The 17,531-nt window shown below is 46.0% G+C and overlaps 1 protein-coding gene across 3 annotated transcripts in view; it reads right to left on the bottom strand.

Moving 5' to 3' along the window:
* Positions 1 to 17,531, bottom strand: part of ABCA1 (ATP binding cassette subfamily A member 1) — a 98,028-nt gene that overhangs the window by 24,624 nt on the left and 55,873 nt on the right. For all 3 annotated transcript variants that reach the window (XM_062017339.1, XM_062017338.1, XM_062017341.1), the window contains 11 exons: positions 14,351 to 14,437; positions 9,670 to 9,910; positions 8,985 to 9,124; positions 8,200 to 8,316; positions 5,075 to 5,263; positions 4,079 to 4,284; positions 3,809 to 3,985; positions 2,216 to 2,438; positions 1,588 to 1,809; positions 786 to 990; positions 119 to 232 (listed from right to left, as the gene is read on the bottom strand). In XM_062017339.1, the coding sequence (XP_061873323.1) occupies positions 119 to 232; positions 786 to 990; positions 1,588 to 1,809; positions 2,216 to 2,438; positions 3,809 to 3,985; positions 4,079 to 4,284; positions 5,075 to 5,263; positions 8,200 to 8,316; positions 8,985 to 9,124; positions 9,670 to 9,910; positions 14,351 to 14,437 (1,921 nt within the window). The remainder of the gene's footprint in view (positions 1 to 118; positions 233 to 785; positions 991 to 1,587; positions 1,810 to 2,215; positions 2,439 to 3,808; positions 3,986 to 4,078; positions 4,285 to 5,074; positions 5,264 to 8,199; positions 8,317 to 8,984; positions 9,125 to 9,669; positions 9,911 to 14,350; positions 14,438 to 17,531) is intronic.

A 17,531-nucleotide genomic window follows, 5' to 3' on the forward strand; every position in this document is an offset into this window, starting at 1 on the left:
TGCTAACAAAGACATTATCAATTTCATAACCATACCAGTTCTGCTGTCCTTGGACTCTCCTTTCAAAAAGGCAGATCACAACACTTCACTGCAGAAAGGCTTTGTGTTCAGCACTTACCTTCTGAAGGCCCCTTCTGGTCAGGATGAGAGTGCTGCCTGTCCTGTGGTTTCTCGCCAAACCAATAGGACTTTGTGAAAGGAAAGTACCACGGCCTGGGAATCCCATACTGGCCTAAGGAGAAAAACATTACGTGAGTCAGATAACATCTGTCTCTTTTCTTATATTAGTGTTCAGGATGAGAAGGGAATTACCCTGCCCTCAGTAAGCCTCCTAGTCAGAGAGGACTAAGAAAAGATCCCTCTTGATGAAGGTACCGCCAGACTTTGGGAGTAAGAGACACCTCTTTCCCCAAACTTGACCATAAGGTTAAGAGCCTTGTGCTGAAATGTGCTAAGCAGTCACATGTGGCATTGACACTCTCAAATCCTACCCTGCAGCAGGGTCTGCAGACTTCAAAGTTCAGAGAAGGGAACAACTGAAGTGCAGCAAAGCTTCTGGGACTCAGAAGCTCAGCTACTGCCACAACAGGGCAGTCTCTGTGCTGGGCAACAGTCACTGCTAATAGTAGCAACAGTTTTACTGTGATGATCTGTGGTTTTCTTCCACAACTGTTCTGCAGGTCTACTTAATAATGGGCCCAACTTCCACCTTGGTAAATGAATATGGTAAAAATAATCTTTTTGAAAGGGTGAAGACATGATCCTCCCTCAGAAGCAGACCTCACCTGGGAAAACGGACTCGATGTACCAGGTCATGACCCCATATAGGAAGGTGTCAAACAACATCATAACAGCAGATGTGGTGATGCTAAAGCCATCTTCTTCTAATGGGCTTTCAAAGAAGTTGTCCCACTGAACACCAACTCCCTGCTCCTCAAACAGCGCAAAGTACTCACAACCAAAGCCAAAGGCTACTGGAGACAGTAAGCTCTGCAAACAGGAGGCACAAACACACATTCATTTTTTTGTAACTACTCTACAATGGGCAGCTCAGCTGCAGTGTAAAGCTAAGAGACATGGTTCAGAAGCCTTATAGAAAAAGGTCAAAAGTCCAAGGAGTGTGACTGTATTTGCAGAGAAGGAGTGACATACTCCCTCTTGGTTCTAGCAAGCAAGCAGGGTCTGAAGTCTCTGCTGGACCACCTTTCCCTTGCTCTTCAGACTTCTATGTGAGGGAAGAGATCACTAACAGCCACTCTCTCTAAACAGGTAAGAAGTGCTGTGCAGAGGGAAGACAGCTGGTTCCTCCAGCCTGCATATCTGACAGTAAAGCATCACAACATACAGGTAACTAAGGAAGTTTAGTCTGGCCAAATCAGCTCTACCATTAAGGCCAATGAAACCCTCTCAGCAGCTCCTAGTATGTTCAGTCAATCTCTTCACCAAGCCCAGCCCAAACAGTCTTTAACTGGAAAATTATCTTCCCATTGCCACCTCCCCCTGCTTGTTATCAGTGTCTGGCCAGACTGCTGCTGAGTGCCATACTGGGGGAGGCCCAATACCCAGGACAGTTTCACCAAGACTCACCGCAAGGATCTTGAGTGAGAAGCTGACATAGTCCTGCCAGGCAACACACAGCACATAAGGCAGATACAGTGTGAAATAGACAATGCCCCCACAGGCAGCTGCCAGGTTAGCCCTGGAGAACACGGTGCTGATGAGGAAGCACTGAAGGATGGTCACAACACCAAAGATTGAGAGGAAAACAAACACCACACTAGGGTCACTGTAAGGCAGCAGATTCCCCATCTGTCAGGAGAAAAACAGGTGCATCAGGCTTTGAGAAGGCTCTTCAAGGTGGCTCTAGTATGAGCATGTCTGCAGAGCTGCTGCTCAGGGTAGGCTGGGCTCTTGCAGAGGTGCCTCTAGTACTGCCCTGCTTCTGGGAAGGCTGTTGTGCAAATTACAACTTGCACAACAGCCCTCCCATAAGCAGGGCAGTAGTAGAGGCACCTTTGCAAGAGCACTAAATCTACCACAGCCTCTGCTGCCATTTTCAGCCACTCAGCCCTGTTTTGTTCCAAAAAGCTGCTCCCAAAAAGTTGCTGGTCATCCCACTCATTCATTCCTCCCCAGTGTGCCAGTGCAGAAATCCGCTTAGCAGGCTTTCAAGGCTCTAGGATTCTACTCCCACTGACCAAACCAGTCAACTTACCTTAAGGATCAGCACCAGCAGGCCTGCACTCATCAGGAGAGGGATGAGGCTGCTAATGAACCAGCTTAGCCAAAGGATGCCATTGTCAAGCCCCATAATCCTCATAGTCTCCTTCAGACGGGCTTCCTTCTCATACACAATGCCCTTAATTATCACGGCCACTGAGTAGATCCAGGCTAGAGTCATGAAGAGAGGCATGGAGCGGCTCATGACACGCAGAAATCTGAGAAAAGATAGTAAAGGGGCCAGGAGAACAAAGAAAGGGAAACATCACTACAACTTCAGGTACTACTCAAGGGCTGATAGAGCATGGTGACAACAAACGCAAATGTAGAGTCTTGGATCTGGGAAAGAATACAACAGCAGGTGTAGAGTCTTACATCTGAGAAAGAATAACCCCACATACCAGTACAGGCTAGGGAATGAACTGTTAGAGAGTAGTGTAGGGGAAAGGGACTTGGGGGTCCTGGTGGACAGCAGGACGAGCATGAGCCAGCAATGTGCCCTCAAGGCCAAGAAGGCCAAGGGCATCCTGGGGTGTATTAGGAGGACTGTGGGTAGTAGATCGAGAGAGATTCTCCTCCCCTCTACTCTGCCCTCATGATGCCACGTCTGGAATATGGTGTCCAGTTCTGAGCCCCTCAGTTCAAGAAGGACAGGGAGCTGCTGGAGACAGTTCAGTGCAGAACCACAAAGATGATGAAGGGAGTGGAGTATCTCCCTTATGATGAAAGGCTGAGGGAGTTGGGGCTCTTTAGCTTGGAGGAGACTGAGGGGTGACCTCATAATGTTTACAAATACATAAAGGGCAGGTGTCAGGAGGATGGAGCCAGGCTGTTCTCAGTGATGTCCAATGACAGGACAAGGGCCACTGCGTACAAGCTGGAACGTAAGAGGTTCCAAAGAAACAAGGAAAAACTTCTTCACTGTGAGGGTAACAGGGTACTGGAACAGGCTGTTCAGATGGGTTGCAGAGTCTCCTTCTCTGGAGACATTCAAAACCCATGTGGACGAGTGCCTGTGTGACCTACTCTAGGTGGCCCTGCTCTGGCAGAGGGGTTGGACTAGATGATCTTTCAAGGTCTTCACTGCATAAAGTAGCTCACATACAGAGCACGACACAGTATCAGTGTCTCTCTGTGAGGTGAAGCTAACAGTTCTAGAGCATGTTGCCAGCCTAGAGTGCGAGCTGGAGTTGCAGCCATTGCTTAGTGAAAGAGTGGGTACAAAGACCTGCCTTTCTAGAGGACTGCTCTCAGCTATACTCTTTCCATTGTCCTGTGCCTAGACTTCTGCTTTTTCCCTCAGTGCTATTTTTGCCTGTTGTTGGGGATACAGTCACATCTCAGAAAAGTACCCTGTAAGTGGAAATCCTGTATAAACAGTCCTTCTCCTGGGAAGGACTCTCCAAGTGACTACATATTCTAAATTCTCCATGCAGGTGCCCTAATTCCAGGGATTAGGAATACTAAGGAGATTGTCCCTGACAGTAGGGACATCAACCATGCCTGAGTAGTGACAAAAGCCCCTGCCACCCAAGCTACAGTCCTCCTGGGATTGTGAAACCCTTTCTGAAGCAGCCTGCATACATACATGTCATCCACATAACATGGGTAGGGCATCTGCTGCACATAAACTCCCATCTTCTTCTCTGTGCCAGTCTGCACCCTGATGATGGCCTGTTCCACCACATCTTGCAGGTAGGTGAAGCCTCCCCAGACATAACGCATGTCCTCAAAGGGGTCAGCACGGGGACCAGGATCCCAGTATCTGCATCAAAGGCACAAGACCTTTCTGTCAGAAATCCTCCCCACTGCATGCCCCAAAACAAAATTGTTCATGCAGCAGGATGTCAGGACTCACCCATCCTTGATCTTGTTGGTCCTTTCCACATTATCAATGTCCATCCGTATCTTGTATTTCACGTGTTGAGGGAGCTCTACACTGTTCGGAGCTACTTCAGTGAAGACTATGCCAGCCCAGAACCTCCTTTCATCCAGAAGCTCCAAGGACTTGTTTATAAGCCGGATCTCTGTGGCCACAGGTTCCAGTTTGTCCAAGTTAACACACTAGACAGGGACAGATTTGGAAGTGTTTACGGGATAAGTTACCAAACCAGAAAGAACTTTGTTTATCTTTGGAAGAAAAAAGTCCCAAAATGATAACTCTGCAATGGTAATGCCCAAGAAAGGACTGCAGCACTGGACTACTTGGCAGTGGCTCATGGTAGCCCACTAAGTTGGTAGAGATATGTAATTTTTTTCCTCATTGATGGTCACCTGCCAGTTCAACATAAATCACTAAGAAATACCCTGGCAAAGGTATTTTCTGGACAAAAACTTAGGTAATATTGCCATACTAGGTCTATAAGATCCCACCCACACATTGATTTCATCAGATAGCCTGTTGCAAATAAACTAGGTCTGATTCAAAGTCTCTAAAAATCAGTGGAGACATACAAAGGCTTTGAAGAACCAAGTCTCTGACAGCTCAAGGCTGCTTTCTGTTTGCACTTATTTGCCAAGGTGATCAAGTAACAAGTAGAACAAATTTCATTATTTGTTATGTCTTCCCTAGCTTAACGCAGCTGCTAGCTTCACCTCAGCCCCCGGCTAAAACAGCATATCAAAATATGACCTGAGGCAAGCAGCAGCGCTCAGTCACCCCGTAACAGCAGATGTGGAAACCATATGCAAAGGCCAAAGCAAGAGCTTCAAGAACAAGGCCTACAGTTAGGCTCCCACATCTATATTTAGGCACCTGAATAAATGGTGTTTTCTAACATGATGCACACTCAGCACTACTAAATCCTGGTCATTTAAAGAAGACAGCTCCTTGCCCACACTAGCAGTATCTCACCTCCATGAAGCGGGAAATGGTCTGGATAGCCCTGTCTGTCTCATTGAAGGCATCCACCCAGGTATACACTGAGCTGTTTGCTGTCTCTAAATCCTCCGGACTGTTTGACAGGAAACGAGCAACATCCTCCACTGTCCAGTTGGAAGCTGGCAAGTGCAGGTCCCAGAGAGCATTGCTTTTCAGCAGAGTCTGCAGGTATTTTGTTTTCAAAAGAGAAACAGTTAGGAGAATTAATGTTAGCTTTCTCCTCTCTCACCATGAGAACACTGAGGGTACACAAGTACTGCTGGGGAAAACATCTTTTCAAAAGGTTCTGCAAGAGAGAACCTCTCTGCCATATTGGGATAAGCATGGTGCATTCCTTCCTCCTACCCTCCACTGCAAAAGACACGCCTCCCTTGGTGTGACTACACCATCGAGTGTGCTTTCCAAGCTGGCTGGCTTCCTCCATGTCCTGCCACCCCGCTGCCAAACAGAGGGCAGCAGAGAGCCACGCACAGGTCCACATCCTACTCACACACACCAGGTCTTGGACCGACAAAATAGGGAAGAGGGAGAAGCTCACAAGAAAACACATTGGGCTGGCAGTAGTTACCAAGTTCTGTTCACGTCTCCTGAACAAACCTATGCACCCTGCTGGGACGGAAAGAGGCTGTGCCATAGCTGGAGGCTGAACTGTCACTGTGCTGTGGCACCAGAGGCCAGGTGGCTTTTATTACGCATTATACTATTGTGCCATCAGGGCTGAAGCAGCCCTGTATTGCCAGGATGTCCTGCTTCTCTGTTCTCCCATCGGGGACAGTACTTTTTTCAACTGGTTTAACTTTGGTTCAGCTTTCTGAGGACAGGCTATTGCCCCCCTACATCCAAGCACAACACCCTGTACAAGTGCAGCCTACGTAGAAGCCCTTAGTACTGACGCAGAAACCAGTGCTCTTGGCAGACAATATATGGGCAGGTTGCAGGGGAGCACTAATTGTAAGGGACACAAATTAAGTAGGAAGGAGAAACCTGTAAAAATCCTAACCAATACAAACAGGAAACAGATTGTCTGCCAGAACAAAGAATGAAGCAGAGAGGTGGGGAGCTTCCCCATGCTCTGCTGTTACCAGCAAAGCAGAAAGTAATGGGTTATACAGTTACAAAAACAGTATCACAAACTGAAAACAGAACACGCCAAGCTGGCAAAAGAGAACAGGCAAATGGTAAACTGATGCAAATGGGGATCGCCTGCACTGCGCTCTTCTCATTTGGTCTCCCAAGTTTGGCTCAGGCCACTGTCCACAGAGGGAAGGGCATGATACCTGCAGGGAAGGGCTCAGCTTCATCACATTTGATGGCAATATTAAAGCTCCTTAACTACACACACACACGTTGTTCTCCCTGAAGTTAGCAGACGCATTAGCATCAAGCTGGAAGTGCCTGATCTTTCCTCCCCTTCAGCAGAAAGCAATGCACCAAACAGATTGCACAACCCAGAAAGTTAAGAGATGATGACTGGTTACTCTGCAACATGGCACCTTCAATGGCTAGCAAACAGCAAAGGACTGACCTCTCCCTTGAAACCAGCCACAAAGAGACAACTCTATGTATCAGCCTATTAATGTTGAAGTGACCTGTGCTGTAATTCCCAAACCGACTGGGATGCTGCCTAGGAGTTGCCCAGGCACTGACAGCAAAGTACTCTTTCCTGCTTGTGTGAACTGCCACAGCTGACATCAAATGAACCCTTGCCATGGTGCCAACACACTAGAGAAGACCAGACTGCTGGGAAGATCAAGATTTAATCATCAGAGCTAGCAAGGCTAGCAAGAAGCACAAAATACAAAACCAGAAAAGTCCAGAGGTCATTAAAAAAACCCCCAAAACAAAAAAAGATAAGAAGCGCAGCAACACTCACTTTTCCAATGACAGAACTACAAACTAATACCCAAATTGTGACTTTCTGTCTGTCCCTCTTTGCTGCAAATAGTTCAATTTACAGTTGATGACTCTGATTGTCTCCTCCTTGATGCCAAAAGCCACACAATTAACTTTCATAAACCTGACAGAGGCATGGGAGTGATGAAAACAATGTCTCTTACCCTCTAGTATGTGATGTTGATAGGGAAGTGCAACAGGGCAGGTCAGATTCTATTCAGCACAACGTTACATTGGAGTAAACAAGAAATGAACCTGAAAGCTTAAAAGACCTGGGGAACAATTTGTGTAACAGCTGCACTATGTCACCCAGACAGCTGACCTGCTGAAACAGCAGGAAAAGCTCCTCTACAACTGTTTCTCTGATGAGTGTTTCCAGTTTTGCATCACTGTTTCCAAAGACATCAGCACAGAGTGTGGAGATTCACCTCTCAGTGTTGCACCTGAGGCAAGCAATAGTGAAATAAGCCACTTAAGCAGATAACACCCCAGTAATGCCACTCTGGCACACCTGGCACAATGCTCCAAGGAGCCAACAGAAAGCATGCTGAATCCAATCATGAGTCCCAGCCCATTCTTCATGGTCTAGTATACAACATGTTACGAAATGACCAGCCGCAAGGTAATGTTTGCTCTTCTCCCATGAGCATCCTCGTATTACTAAATTAAGTGTACCACACAACAGCAAATTAAGTTTTTACAAGACTGGTGCCAGATTACTCCCAGGCATCTATGTTCAGCTCTAGCATCATAACCATTCAATTTCTACTGTACACAGTAGGCCCAAGGCCATGTGGCACCTTACAGGATCTGACCTAGGTCCACTACCCCTTTGCTGCTGTCATGACAGCACTGCTGTGGAGGAGTACACAGCGCAGGGAGCCAAACAGATCACCAGACCAAAATAAGCCAGATAATCAGACCACATTAGGAGAACACTGTAGGAAAACCAGCACATTTTCCCACAGAGGCAGATTAAAAATGGATGTCCAACACACAGTATTTCTGTTTGCAGCAGGTTGCCACACAAAGGAAAAAATGCGAAGCATAATGTGACATCAGTACATCACAACATGTTTCAAGAAGGGGTCCCATCCTACGATTTATCTGCTCAGCTCAGCACTGAAGTACGATCTGAAATAAATGTTTCACCACTTATTGCAGAAGATAACACTGGTGTTTCTGGCAAGGACAGCAACACTGACCCGAATGAGATCCATTTCCTGACTGCTTTCCATAAACGTCCAAATCTTTGGGCTTATCTCCTCCCACATCCCCCCGAGGTCACGAAACACACCCAGGTCCTGGAACGTCCTGTTCACCTGTCGGCAAGAGGAGAGGAAGGTTATTTCCAAAAGCTGGCAGAGATCCACTGTGGGTTCAGAGGGTGTATTGACCTGTTAAATACTGAATGTTGCTCAGCTTCTGCAAGGACCAGAACAGGGAAAATCAAGTGCACTTGAAAGGAAAAGAGCAACAGGGAGTGTGGATGCCTGTGGCTGAGCACTGCCTTTCAGGGCTTGGTGGAGAATGACTGCCTCAAGAGGCACACAGAAATGGCCCCTTATCTTATAGCAGAATAGTCTTGCTGAGGGACCTTGGAGAATCAGGGAGCACCTTAGGTAAACCACAATTGGAAATGATGAGGGATCCACTGACCAGCCTGCAGTGGAAGAGAAGAAGGACACCTGAAGGCTTATCAAGGTCTTCCCCAGCCCCCTATCCCACATCAGAGATGCAAAGCCTGTGGATAAATGAAAAACACCAGGAGGAAAGCTTCCAGACAAGTCTAGAAAAGAGAGATCAGTTTGGCCTTTTCTCCTTGAGCCTTCAATAGCAAGTGTATGGGAGCTGAGAGACTAGGGAGGCTGTGCTTAGCAGGCAATCCTTTACAGGCTTGTGTTTGGGCCTAATTTAATACAGAGCAGTTAAGCTGCCCAGCCAGAAGATGTACCTCATTCTACATATCAGAGGACAGGGCTAGAGTTACCTCAGTCATGACCTTCCTTATGGCTGGCGTGTCTGGAGTGTACAAGATCTTCCCAATCAGCAAAGGTTTCAAAGCCTTCCAGATAATCCTGGAAAGCGGGCTGGATTCCAGGTTCTTCATCAGCTCATTGCAGTAGGGTGCTGAGGAGAACAGGACAAGGATGAGTGGCTGAAAAGTATGGTGACAACCGCAGAAAGCATATGCTCCACGTTTGTGGGCCTCAAGGATAGTCATAGCTTGAAAGCATAGGATTTGTCAGGCAACAAAACCCCTCCCCTCGTGCAAAGCTCTACAAAAGGCCCACCCAGGTAACCTCCAGCACTAAGAGCCACACAGCTAGTTCTGTACTGCTCCCACGACCTCACTGCATGGCACGAGTGAAATTTGCCCAGAAAAGGCCAGATTTCCAAAGGCTTCATGTGGCTGTGCTCCTTCTCACCCTGAAGGAGGTGGATTGCACAGCCTCTGTGGACCCCTACACAAAGCCCTTGGAAATCTCTTGCACCCTGCTATCCTCGCTGGCCTTCAGGGCACATGCAGGAGACAGCACGTGCATGCCTTTCTGAAACAGCAGAAGGTATGCTGTTCTTTGGGATCATCTGCTTTCAACCCAGAAGTTTGGGAGACACTAGCAATGACAACCATGGAGTGGATGGGACCTTAGGCCATGCCAGGGTGCACTTACTTGTGGAGTTATCATAGAAGTTAGTTACATCATCTTCAGTGCTGTTGCCTCCAAACAGTGCTTTGTAATTGTTATCCTCATACCAGTTAAGAGATTTAATTTTGAGCCCTCCACCTTCGGGATGGCCACACACAATGCGTGACACAGCCTGGTAGATCTGTGTAGAGGAGCTGGAGGCATTCACATTTGTCAGGAATTTCACCTCTTGTCTCATGTCACTCCAGCTGTTCATGCTCAGCAACTGCAGGGGGAGGTGGGAGAAGTGAGTGGAAGCAGGAATAGGAACTGGATTAGCAATAGGAGATAACCTTGCCGCTCTCTTTTGAATCACACATCTTTTTCTGAACACAACACCAAGAGCAAAGACCAGAGAAAGCACTTCTCCTCTCCCACAGGGAGGGGAGTATTTTCTGTCCATACACAAGGAATGTGTCCTTGGCCAGCTCTTTACTCTGAAGTTTTCTCCTCCAGTGCTGTGAGTGGTTCCTGCCCTTCCTGCTCTCTCAGGTGGAAGACACTTGTGCTCCCAGTTGCACAACAGCTCAAATTCCAGTGGAGCCCCCTCATGCCAAGTGGGGTGTGGGTGCATCAAGTCAGAAGAGGGAGTGAGGAACAACACAGAATGAGTACAGCTCATGGGACACAGGCTGTACAAGCTGCAGGCCCCACTGTCACCTGGCACAATTTCACTGTGCTCAGCAAACCTCCACTGATTTACACCAGGCAGCCAGTTTGACCTCCTAGATCAGCATGGCTTGCCCCTGCCCCAGCACCTCCTCACCTGTCATCAGCAGCAGCACTCCCAGAAAACCCTTCAAAACAGGCTCAGCTGCGCCCCGGAGCCTGACTACAGCATGAGTTGTGCACACAGCCAGACACAGCAAGGAGTCTTCTCCTGCTCAGCCAGCCTGACACCAGGCTGGAGGTGACAATGCATAACTGGCCAGGAGAACTGGTACTTCCAGACTCATTTGTCCAGCATGAGCATCTTATCTGCAATATGTCACAGAAAAAGGCACCAGGCACTCAGTCTGAGACATTTACTACGTGAACACTACCATACTCAGAGGCATGTCCATGCCCACCACAACGCAAAGAGCAATGCACCTCTGTGAGGACTAGTCTCACTCTACACTCAAACATTGCTCTCAGACTCCTTGTCTGGAGACATAAGAACATCAGGAGAAGTGTGTCCATACAGAGTACAATTCTGTTTATCTCAGTAAACCTCTGTGCTGGTAACAATAAGTGGATGTTGGGAAAAAAAACAAGGCAAAGGCAAGTGTGTAGGATGCTTCCCCCATGTAACCTTCCAGTTCCATTTTCAGCTCAAGGAACTTCTATTTCCTAATCCTCAATGAATTTCTTCCATGGTAAACTCCCAACAGCTGTGAATATCCACAAGCATATAACAGTCAACACATCACTGGAAAGAACTCCTCTTCCTTCTCCTTAGCTTGGCTATAGTTAGCTCCATTTGGTGCCATGTATTTTTTTTTTGCACTGGAAGAGATAGTGTACAATCAATCCCCATGTCTTTTTTACCTGGCCTACTCAACTCTATAGACCACTTTCATATTCCTACCTCATCTCTCTTCCAAATTGAGAAGTCCTAGCTTACTCCTTTGTTCCCTGTGTCAAAGTCATTTCACTTCTACATGTCCCAGTTGCCCTTCTCTGACATTCTCCTACTCTTTTTTTTTTTGTAGAACAAAGGCCTAGATCTGCATTCTACATAAAACAGGAGGGCAATCTAGAGTTTTTGAAGAGTCATGGTAACATCTCACAGCTGTTTCTGTATCTCTTTTCAAATATTTTCTTAGCATTTTATCTTACTTCTTGAATGCTATGGAAGTATCAGGTGACATTAACTCAGATGTTTTTCTGTGCTGCTCAGAACAGCAACATGTACTAATAAGGGCAAGCAGAGCTGCTGAGACATCTATTTGTAACTGCTCATCAGAAACAACTTCAGATGTTGCGGCCCAACTGTCCTATTTTCAGTGACAATAACAGAATCTTTCAAAGACCATCTGCCAGTTTTTCTCCCTGTGTACTGGTTTTGTCACTTCTGTTGAAATAAAATGCAGACAATCAAAGACTAGGGCAGCTGTCAAAGCCAGCCACCAACAACTCAGAGAGCAACGGTGTGCTGGAAAAATTCAATCCAATTTCACCTGAAAGAAAGCACACCCAGCTTCTGTAACCTTACACTGGGAGGCAAACCTGACTGGCTGTCTTCATCTGTTGCGCTGTGCATGCTTCAGATGTGCCAACATCTGGACAAAAATTCTTGATACCAAACAACAGCTACTATGTATCACATACACAGGGAAACTGTATTTTTAGCTGCTTGAAAACACATGGCAGGTTGATAACATAGACAACAGTTGTGAGAACAGCTAAAGCCCAAGGAACCAGTACAGAACCAGTACGTGTACCCAGAGTGACCGCTTCAAGCCTACTTTCATTTCCTCATTGCTCACTGCTGCCTTTGTCTGTACCCTGGTGTCATTCAATCTGGCTGCACAGGCTCAAGGGGACTGGCAGCACACCAGCCATCATGGGATATGAATGAAAAAACCCTGTCACGTATCAGCTTTTGTTGGTTATACATGCTCATATGTATTTTTGGATTTGACGAGCCCTTACCCAAAAGTCCAAGGCTGCATTACAGGTGTGACACTTCAAATGGACCCTAGGACTGTTTCTAGTCCTTAGGTAAAACAGGTGATTGTTTCTCAGAAAAAAAGCTGCTTTAGCTGAATTACCATAAAACCCCTAACATGAGCAAAGGTACACAAGAAAGTGCAGGTAATTCCCATGAATGTATGAGACGTTAACCATCTTCCACAGGAGCTGCATTAGCAAATACATTTTTTAACATAATCTTTAAACAGTTTGAGCAAGGAACTTGCTGTTCACATCACTGGATTCAAGCATCTCTCACAACTGTGAAAGATTAGTGAGCTATTTCTTCTCTCAGGCATCAGATCTGGCTCTCTAAGCGTTTCTGCCCTCTTGGGTTGATTTAAGGAGCCTGGGGACACAGATCCCATCAATCTCTATACTCAGAAACGAATATTTTGTTCAGATCATTCTCAGTTAAAATTCCTTGCTAGAAAGGCTCCTAGACATGGCAAAAGCAACAGTCCTCTCCACTCCCTCAAGTGCTGCCCTTGGAAACAAGGGAGCAAGTCCCTCCTTTTGACACAGAAATCAGCCTGCCAGACAATAAGTAACTTTCGGTCAAGCCATCTGGAGCAGCTCACGTTGTATGCAGAGGAAAAAGCTGCCTTTGTTTGCACAGCAATAGGGCAAGAATAAAAGGTAGCCCTATTCAAAACAGCTGCCATGCAAAAGGCACATTAGCCTGAGAGGTTTTCAGCCACATCAGCAAACTAAATGTCACATGGTTTCAATTATTTTTATCCCCGACAAGAAGAAAAAGCACGTTTCACTGACGTAACGGGAAACAGCTGTAATCAAACTCCGAAGGGCAGCCTCCCTGCCCCACTCGCAGCGAAGGCTCTGCTGCAGCTCTCACTGAGCCCGGTCCTGGAAGCCTCTTTGTTTCCCAGCAGAATGGGAGCGGGAGGCAGGCTGCGGGGGTCAGGCAGGGCCGCGTGCCAGGGCCTGTTGGCTGGCACGACTCGGCTCGGCACGATGCCGCCTCCCGGCAGCTGCCACTCCGTGGGAGAGGAGCCCGCGCTAACCTCAAGTGACCCGCTCTTGTGCGCACTCGCAGAGGTTACTACCGTTCACGGCGCTCGGCTCCCTCGCCTCTGCTAGGCGGAAGACAAGGGAGGAGGAGGAGGCGGAAGCATTGTTTAGTTTAGTGATTGCGATTTCTGCTTCGAGGAGAGAATGTTTTTGCCTAGTAGCAGCACTTCAAAGCCAGAGCCAGTTAAAAAGCAACTAAATTTAAGTTTCTGGATCAAAAAAAACTCTACCCCACCAGTTTTCTGACTCATGCTAGGCAATGCAGGGCTTTTTCTCAATTTGTTGTTTCACCTGTAGAAACAAATACTTGCAGTCTCTGTAATGTCATTTCTTTCCTGCAATCACCGTTTGTTTTTTGCCAGAGCCTTTTTTCGGTTGGTGGTGTGATGCCATCACACCGAGTGCCCTGCAAGGACCAGAAAACAATCTCTGCTGCCAAACCCCAATTAGACAAAGAGCAAACAATTTAGATTATAACAGATGAAACATCTATTCCACATGCCATACCCCAACTGCACCTAGAGACAACCAAGTAACAACCCTGACATTGCTGGCAATTGGGTGAAAAAACATAGAAAGGCACAAACCTCCATAATGCTGTTTGCAAGGCACTGCTAGGCTCCAGATGTACTGCAAGCCCAACACTTGTGCCACTACTGAGAAGACAAACCCCACAGAAAATGTCTTGATTCCTGCATGTCCCGTGAAGTCCCAGACTGATCCTATAGCTACACATCTGATAAACTCCTCTGTTATGTATGTGACTTGAGGTACCAAGTGGTTGCAAAGTGTGTGCTGTCTCTGACACAGGGAGATCAGCTATAAGACGGGAGGAAGTTTCTAAACAATCCAGGGATTTGACTTGGGAGTTGCACAAAGGATGCTTAGGCTTCTTAAGCTCTATTGCAGGCTAAACAGCAATCACAGTGATGTGTTCTGAGAAAAAGGTGCATCTTACCTCTTTAACAAGCTTCCCAAGGCTCTCTCTCAAAGCTTCCACAGTTTCTGACAGATCCTGCAAGGAGGTATTTAAAGAAAGTCGACCCTGCAGTGAAAAAGAAACTAGACATCACTGAAGGCACAAACTCTTGCAAACATTCTTGTAAAGAAGTGATAAAAACTGTTTACAAGGCAAAGTGCTTGAGGGGGGAAAAGTGAGCTGTTTTTCTGTGCAAACTTGAGCTTAATATACCCTGGGCTTCAGTGCGCCACAATGCAGTTCCCGACAGGAACTGCAATTCCTTCCTGACAGGTTAGATACGTAGATGCCATAACCAGAACCATCCCAATAAAATGGTAAATGCACATGTAAGAGTTCCAGGTCACAAAACAAGCACAGCCTACAGGACAGCATGTGGACAGACGTGAAATCCTGCAAGCCAGTGCCAAGAAGGGGATGCAAAATTTATACAAGAGATGAAAAGACCAGTTGGTACACGCAATCTTTTAGTAAAACTCCACAGATACCAGTTCAGATATGGAGAATTCCTGCTGCAATGTACATAATCTTCATCACTCAAGTCTTCCCATCAGGCCTCAATGTTTTTTATCTAAACCAAGGATGTATTTTAAAGCAGCCAGCTTTCATGAAATAGGTGACACTCACCACCATCATGTAAGAAACACTGACAGGTTTCTAGAGGTGAAGGCACAACTTTCAGGAAACTATTTTCCCTAGCAGTGAATCACATGGAAGACAACTCCTTGTTTCCAGTTGCTATACATGTAACTGGTGGGTCCAGGATTTGGTTTGTGGGATTATTTTTCTCTTTTGTTCACATATCTGGATTATTTTGCATGGGAAACATTTGGACACAATCGTTTTTTTCAAGGGAATGAAGATTAAAATAATTTCCTAAGATTTCACACTAGCAGCTACATGTTACAGCATCTAAAAGCATGCTAAAGTTACAGCATTGTAACATGCAGAAATGAATAAGGCCCTTAAATTTACCACACATCTTTTGGCCTGAAGTGTTCCATTTTCCTATCTTTCCTGGGGCCACTGCTGAAGCAAAATCTGGAAGGTTTCGCTTGCTCTAGATGACTTGCTAGCAGGTGATAAGGCTGCTCAGCGTCAGCTGCTGTAAATGGGCAGTGTTCCAGTGAGCTGCTGGGGCACTTTAGAATCAGCTAGCTTTTGTAGTTAGTGAGTGTGTAGTTAGCGACTGCTATGAAGCCTGTTGCAAATTCGGGGGGGGGGGTCTGTCTAACCTTGATGGATTTCTAATAACCACAGTCCTTAAAGTTCAGATAAATGAAAACACATCATCAGAGCTAAAAGAAAAGCAATTCAAACTCCTCATAGCCAGAGATCTTCAAGACCTACTTAAAGAAATAGTCAACAAATACCAAAGCCACATAGCTGCACTGCCACTGTAGTAAAAAGACAAGGCAGAAAGTCTCAGGTTCATGCATGCCTGTAAACGTGCTTGTTTAGCTCCATACACCTCATCAAGCTCTACACAGATTTCTGTTGTTCTCTGTATTCAGAGGCAATTCAGGGTCATCAGGAATTGTTTTCTGATTATACTAATTGGTTCAGAACAGTGAAAAATCAAAAGTCATTTGCAAAGGATTAGTGAAAGGCTTCATGCTGATACACTCTTATAAGTGCCAGATGAAATTCAGTGCTGTGAAGTAAGGTCCATAGGAAGAAGACAGTCCTACCTTAAGATAACATTTGATGGCTCTGAAAGTGAGATCTTAGAATTGCTGTGATAAGACAGTTCAAGATCCAATAAAAACACATGGTGCTATCCAGTTCTTAAGTACCATGTGCAATTTTGGGTCCTCTATCTCTGGAGTAACATTAGTATAGAAAAAGCCACAAGTATGATTCAGGATAAGAATGCCTTCTGAAGGAAAAGCAATAAACCACAGTTCTTCCAATAGGACTGGTAATGACAAACATTGGTCGTGACTGAGATTTGCAGAATTACCAGTGGGATGGAGAGTGGGAACAGGAGATGATTCTATAATTGTTCACTGCACCTCATCATAGAGGACTGGAGAGCTTCCAGTGAAAAGATTACTTTAAAACAAACTAAAAGAGCTACTGCATATCTGACATAGTCAAGATGGAGAAATTCAGCAGCTACTATGCAATGCTGAAGGTACTAAAAGTTTTTGTGAGTTTGAGAGAGGTTTAGAAGAACTCATTACAGAAAAAAAAAAAAGGCTTATGAAGGGCTAATAAATACCAAGATCCTGGCAGGAGCTGAGAAAGTCTCAGTTGCGAACTACTCAAGAATGGGACACCACAATGATAAAATGTTACTATGTACTTGCCCCGTGGCTACATTCTTTCCCATGCTTCCATCATGAGCCACTGCTGGACTAGCACTCACGGAACAGTGAGCTGAACCGGACTTTGGTCTGACCCAGTATGCAAGCCTTAAGCAATTCAAGGAGCTTGAAAACCTTACTGTGAAATGTGAGGAGAACCCATCCATCCCTTCACACCTCACCACTCTAGCCTTTCTTGGCTAACAAATTCACAGCACTAAGCTCTTTTCTCACCAGAACTTGCAATAATGCCGTTGCTATGGAGGGAATTTTGCTTTTTCCCACCCTTTGCACTCTAAAGCCCATTCAGGGAGCCTCTGGTCTCTAGAGACAATTACAAGAATCAATCACAATTGGCCAGTCATCTTTGTACAAATGTCATGAATTACCCTGGAAAAAACCTTTTTGCAGTGGTTCATTATGTAGTTCATTACATTGTTAAGTGGCCTCTAAATTCAAGGCAGCTTCAGTAAGATTGGTCCCACTATAAGAGTATCTTTAGTAAGTGTCTCCATTACATCTCAGAGGGGAACAATGACTCATTTTCTGGTGACATGCTGCAAAAACATCACCTGTCCTTTCTAGGCATACTGTGGAAGACAAGGGTCAAGCAGGTTTTGAACAGAGCTGTCTTGTAGAATTACTGCGTTAGTGGCTGGCAAGTCACGCCTTCATCTCATGGCTTATTTTCTGGGGCAGCGATCATCATCATAATTTTGGGGTACAGATTCATCAAGTGGACTCAGTGTGTGTGCTCACATGTGCATGCTACAAGATGTGAATACTTGAGATGACTAGAGTTGGCTGCGTGGTCAGTAAGTCCACTTGACAGCTCCCGTTGGAAGCTATGG

The sequence above is a fragment of the Colius striatus genome, chromosome Z (assembly GCF_028858725.1).
Source record: "Colius striatus isolate bColStr4 chromosome Z, bColStr4.1.hap1, whole genome shotgun sequence".
Lineage (NCBI taxonomy): Eukaryota > Metazoa > Chordata > Aves > Coliiformes > Coliidae > Colius > Colius striatus.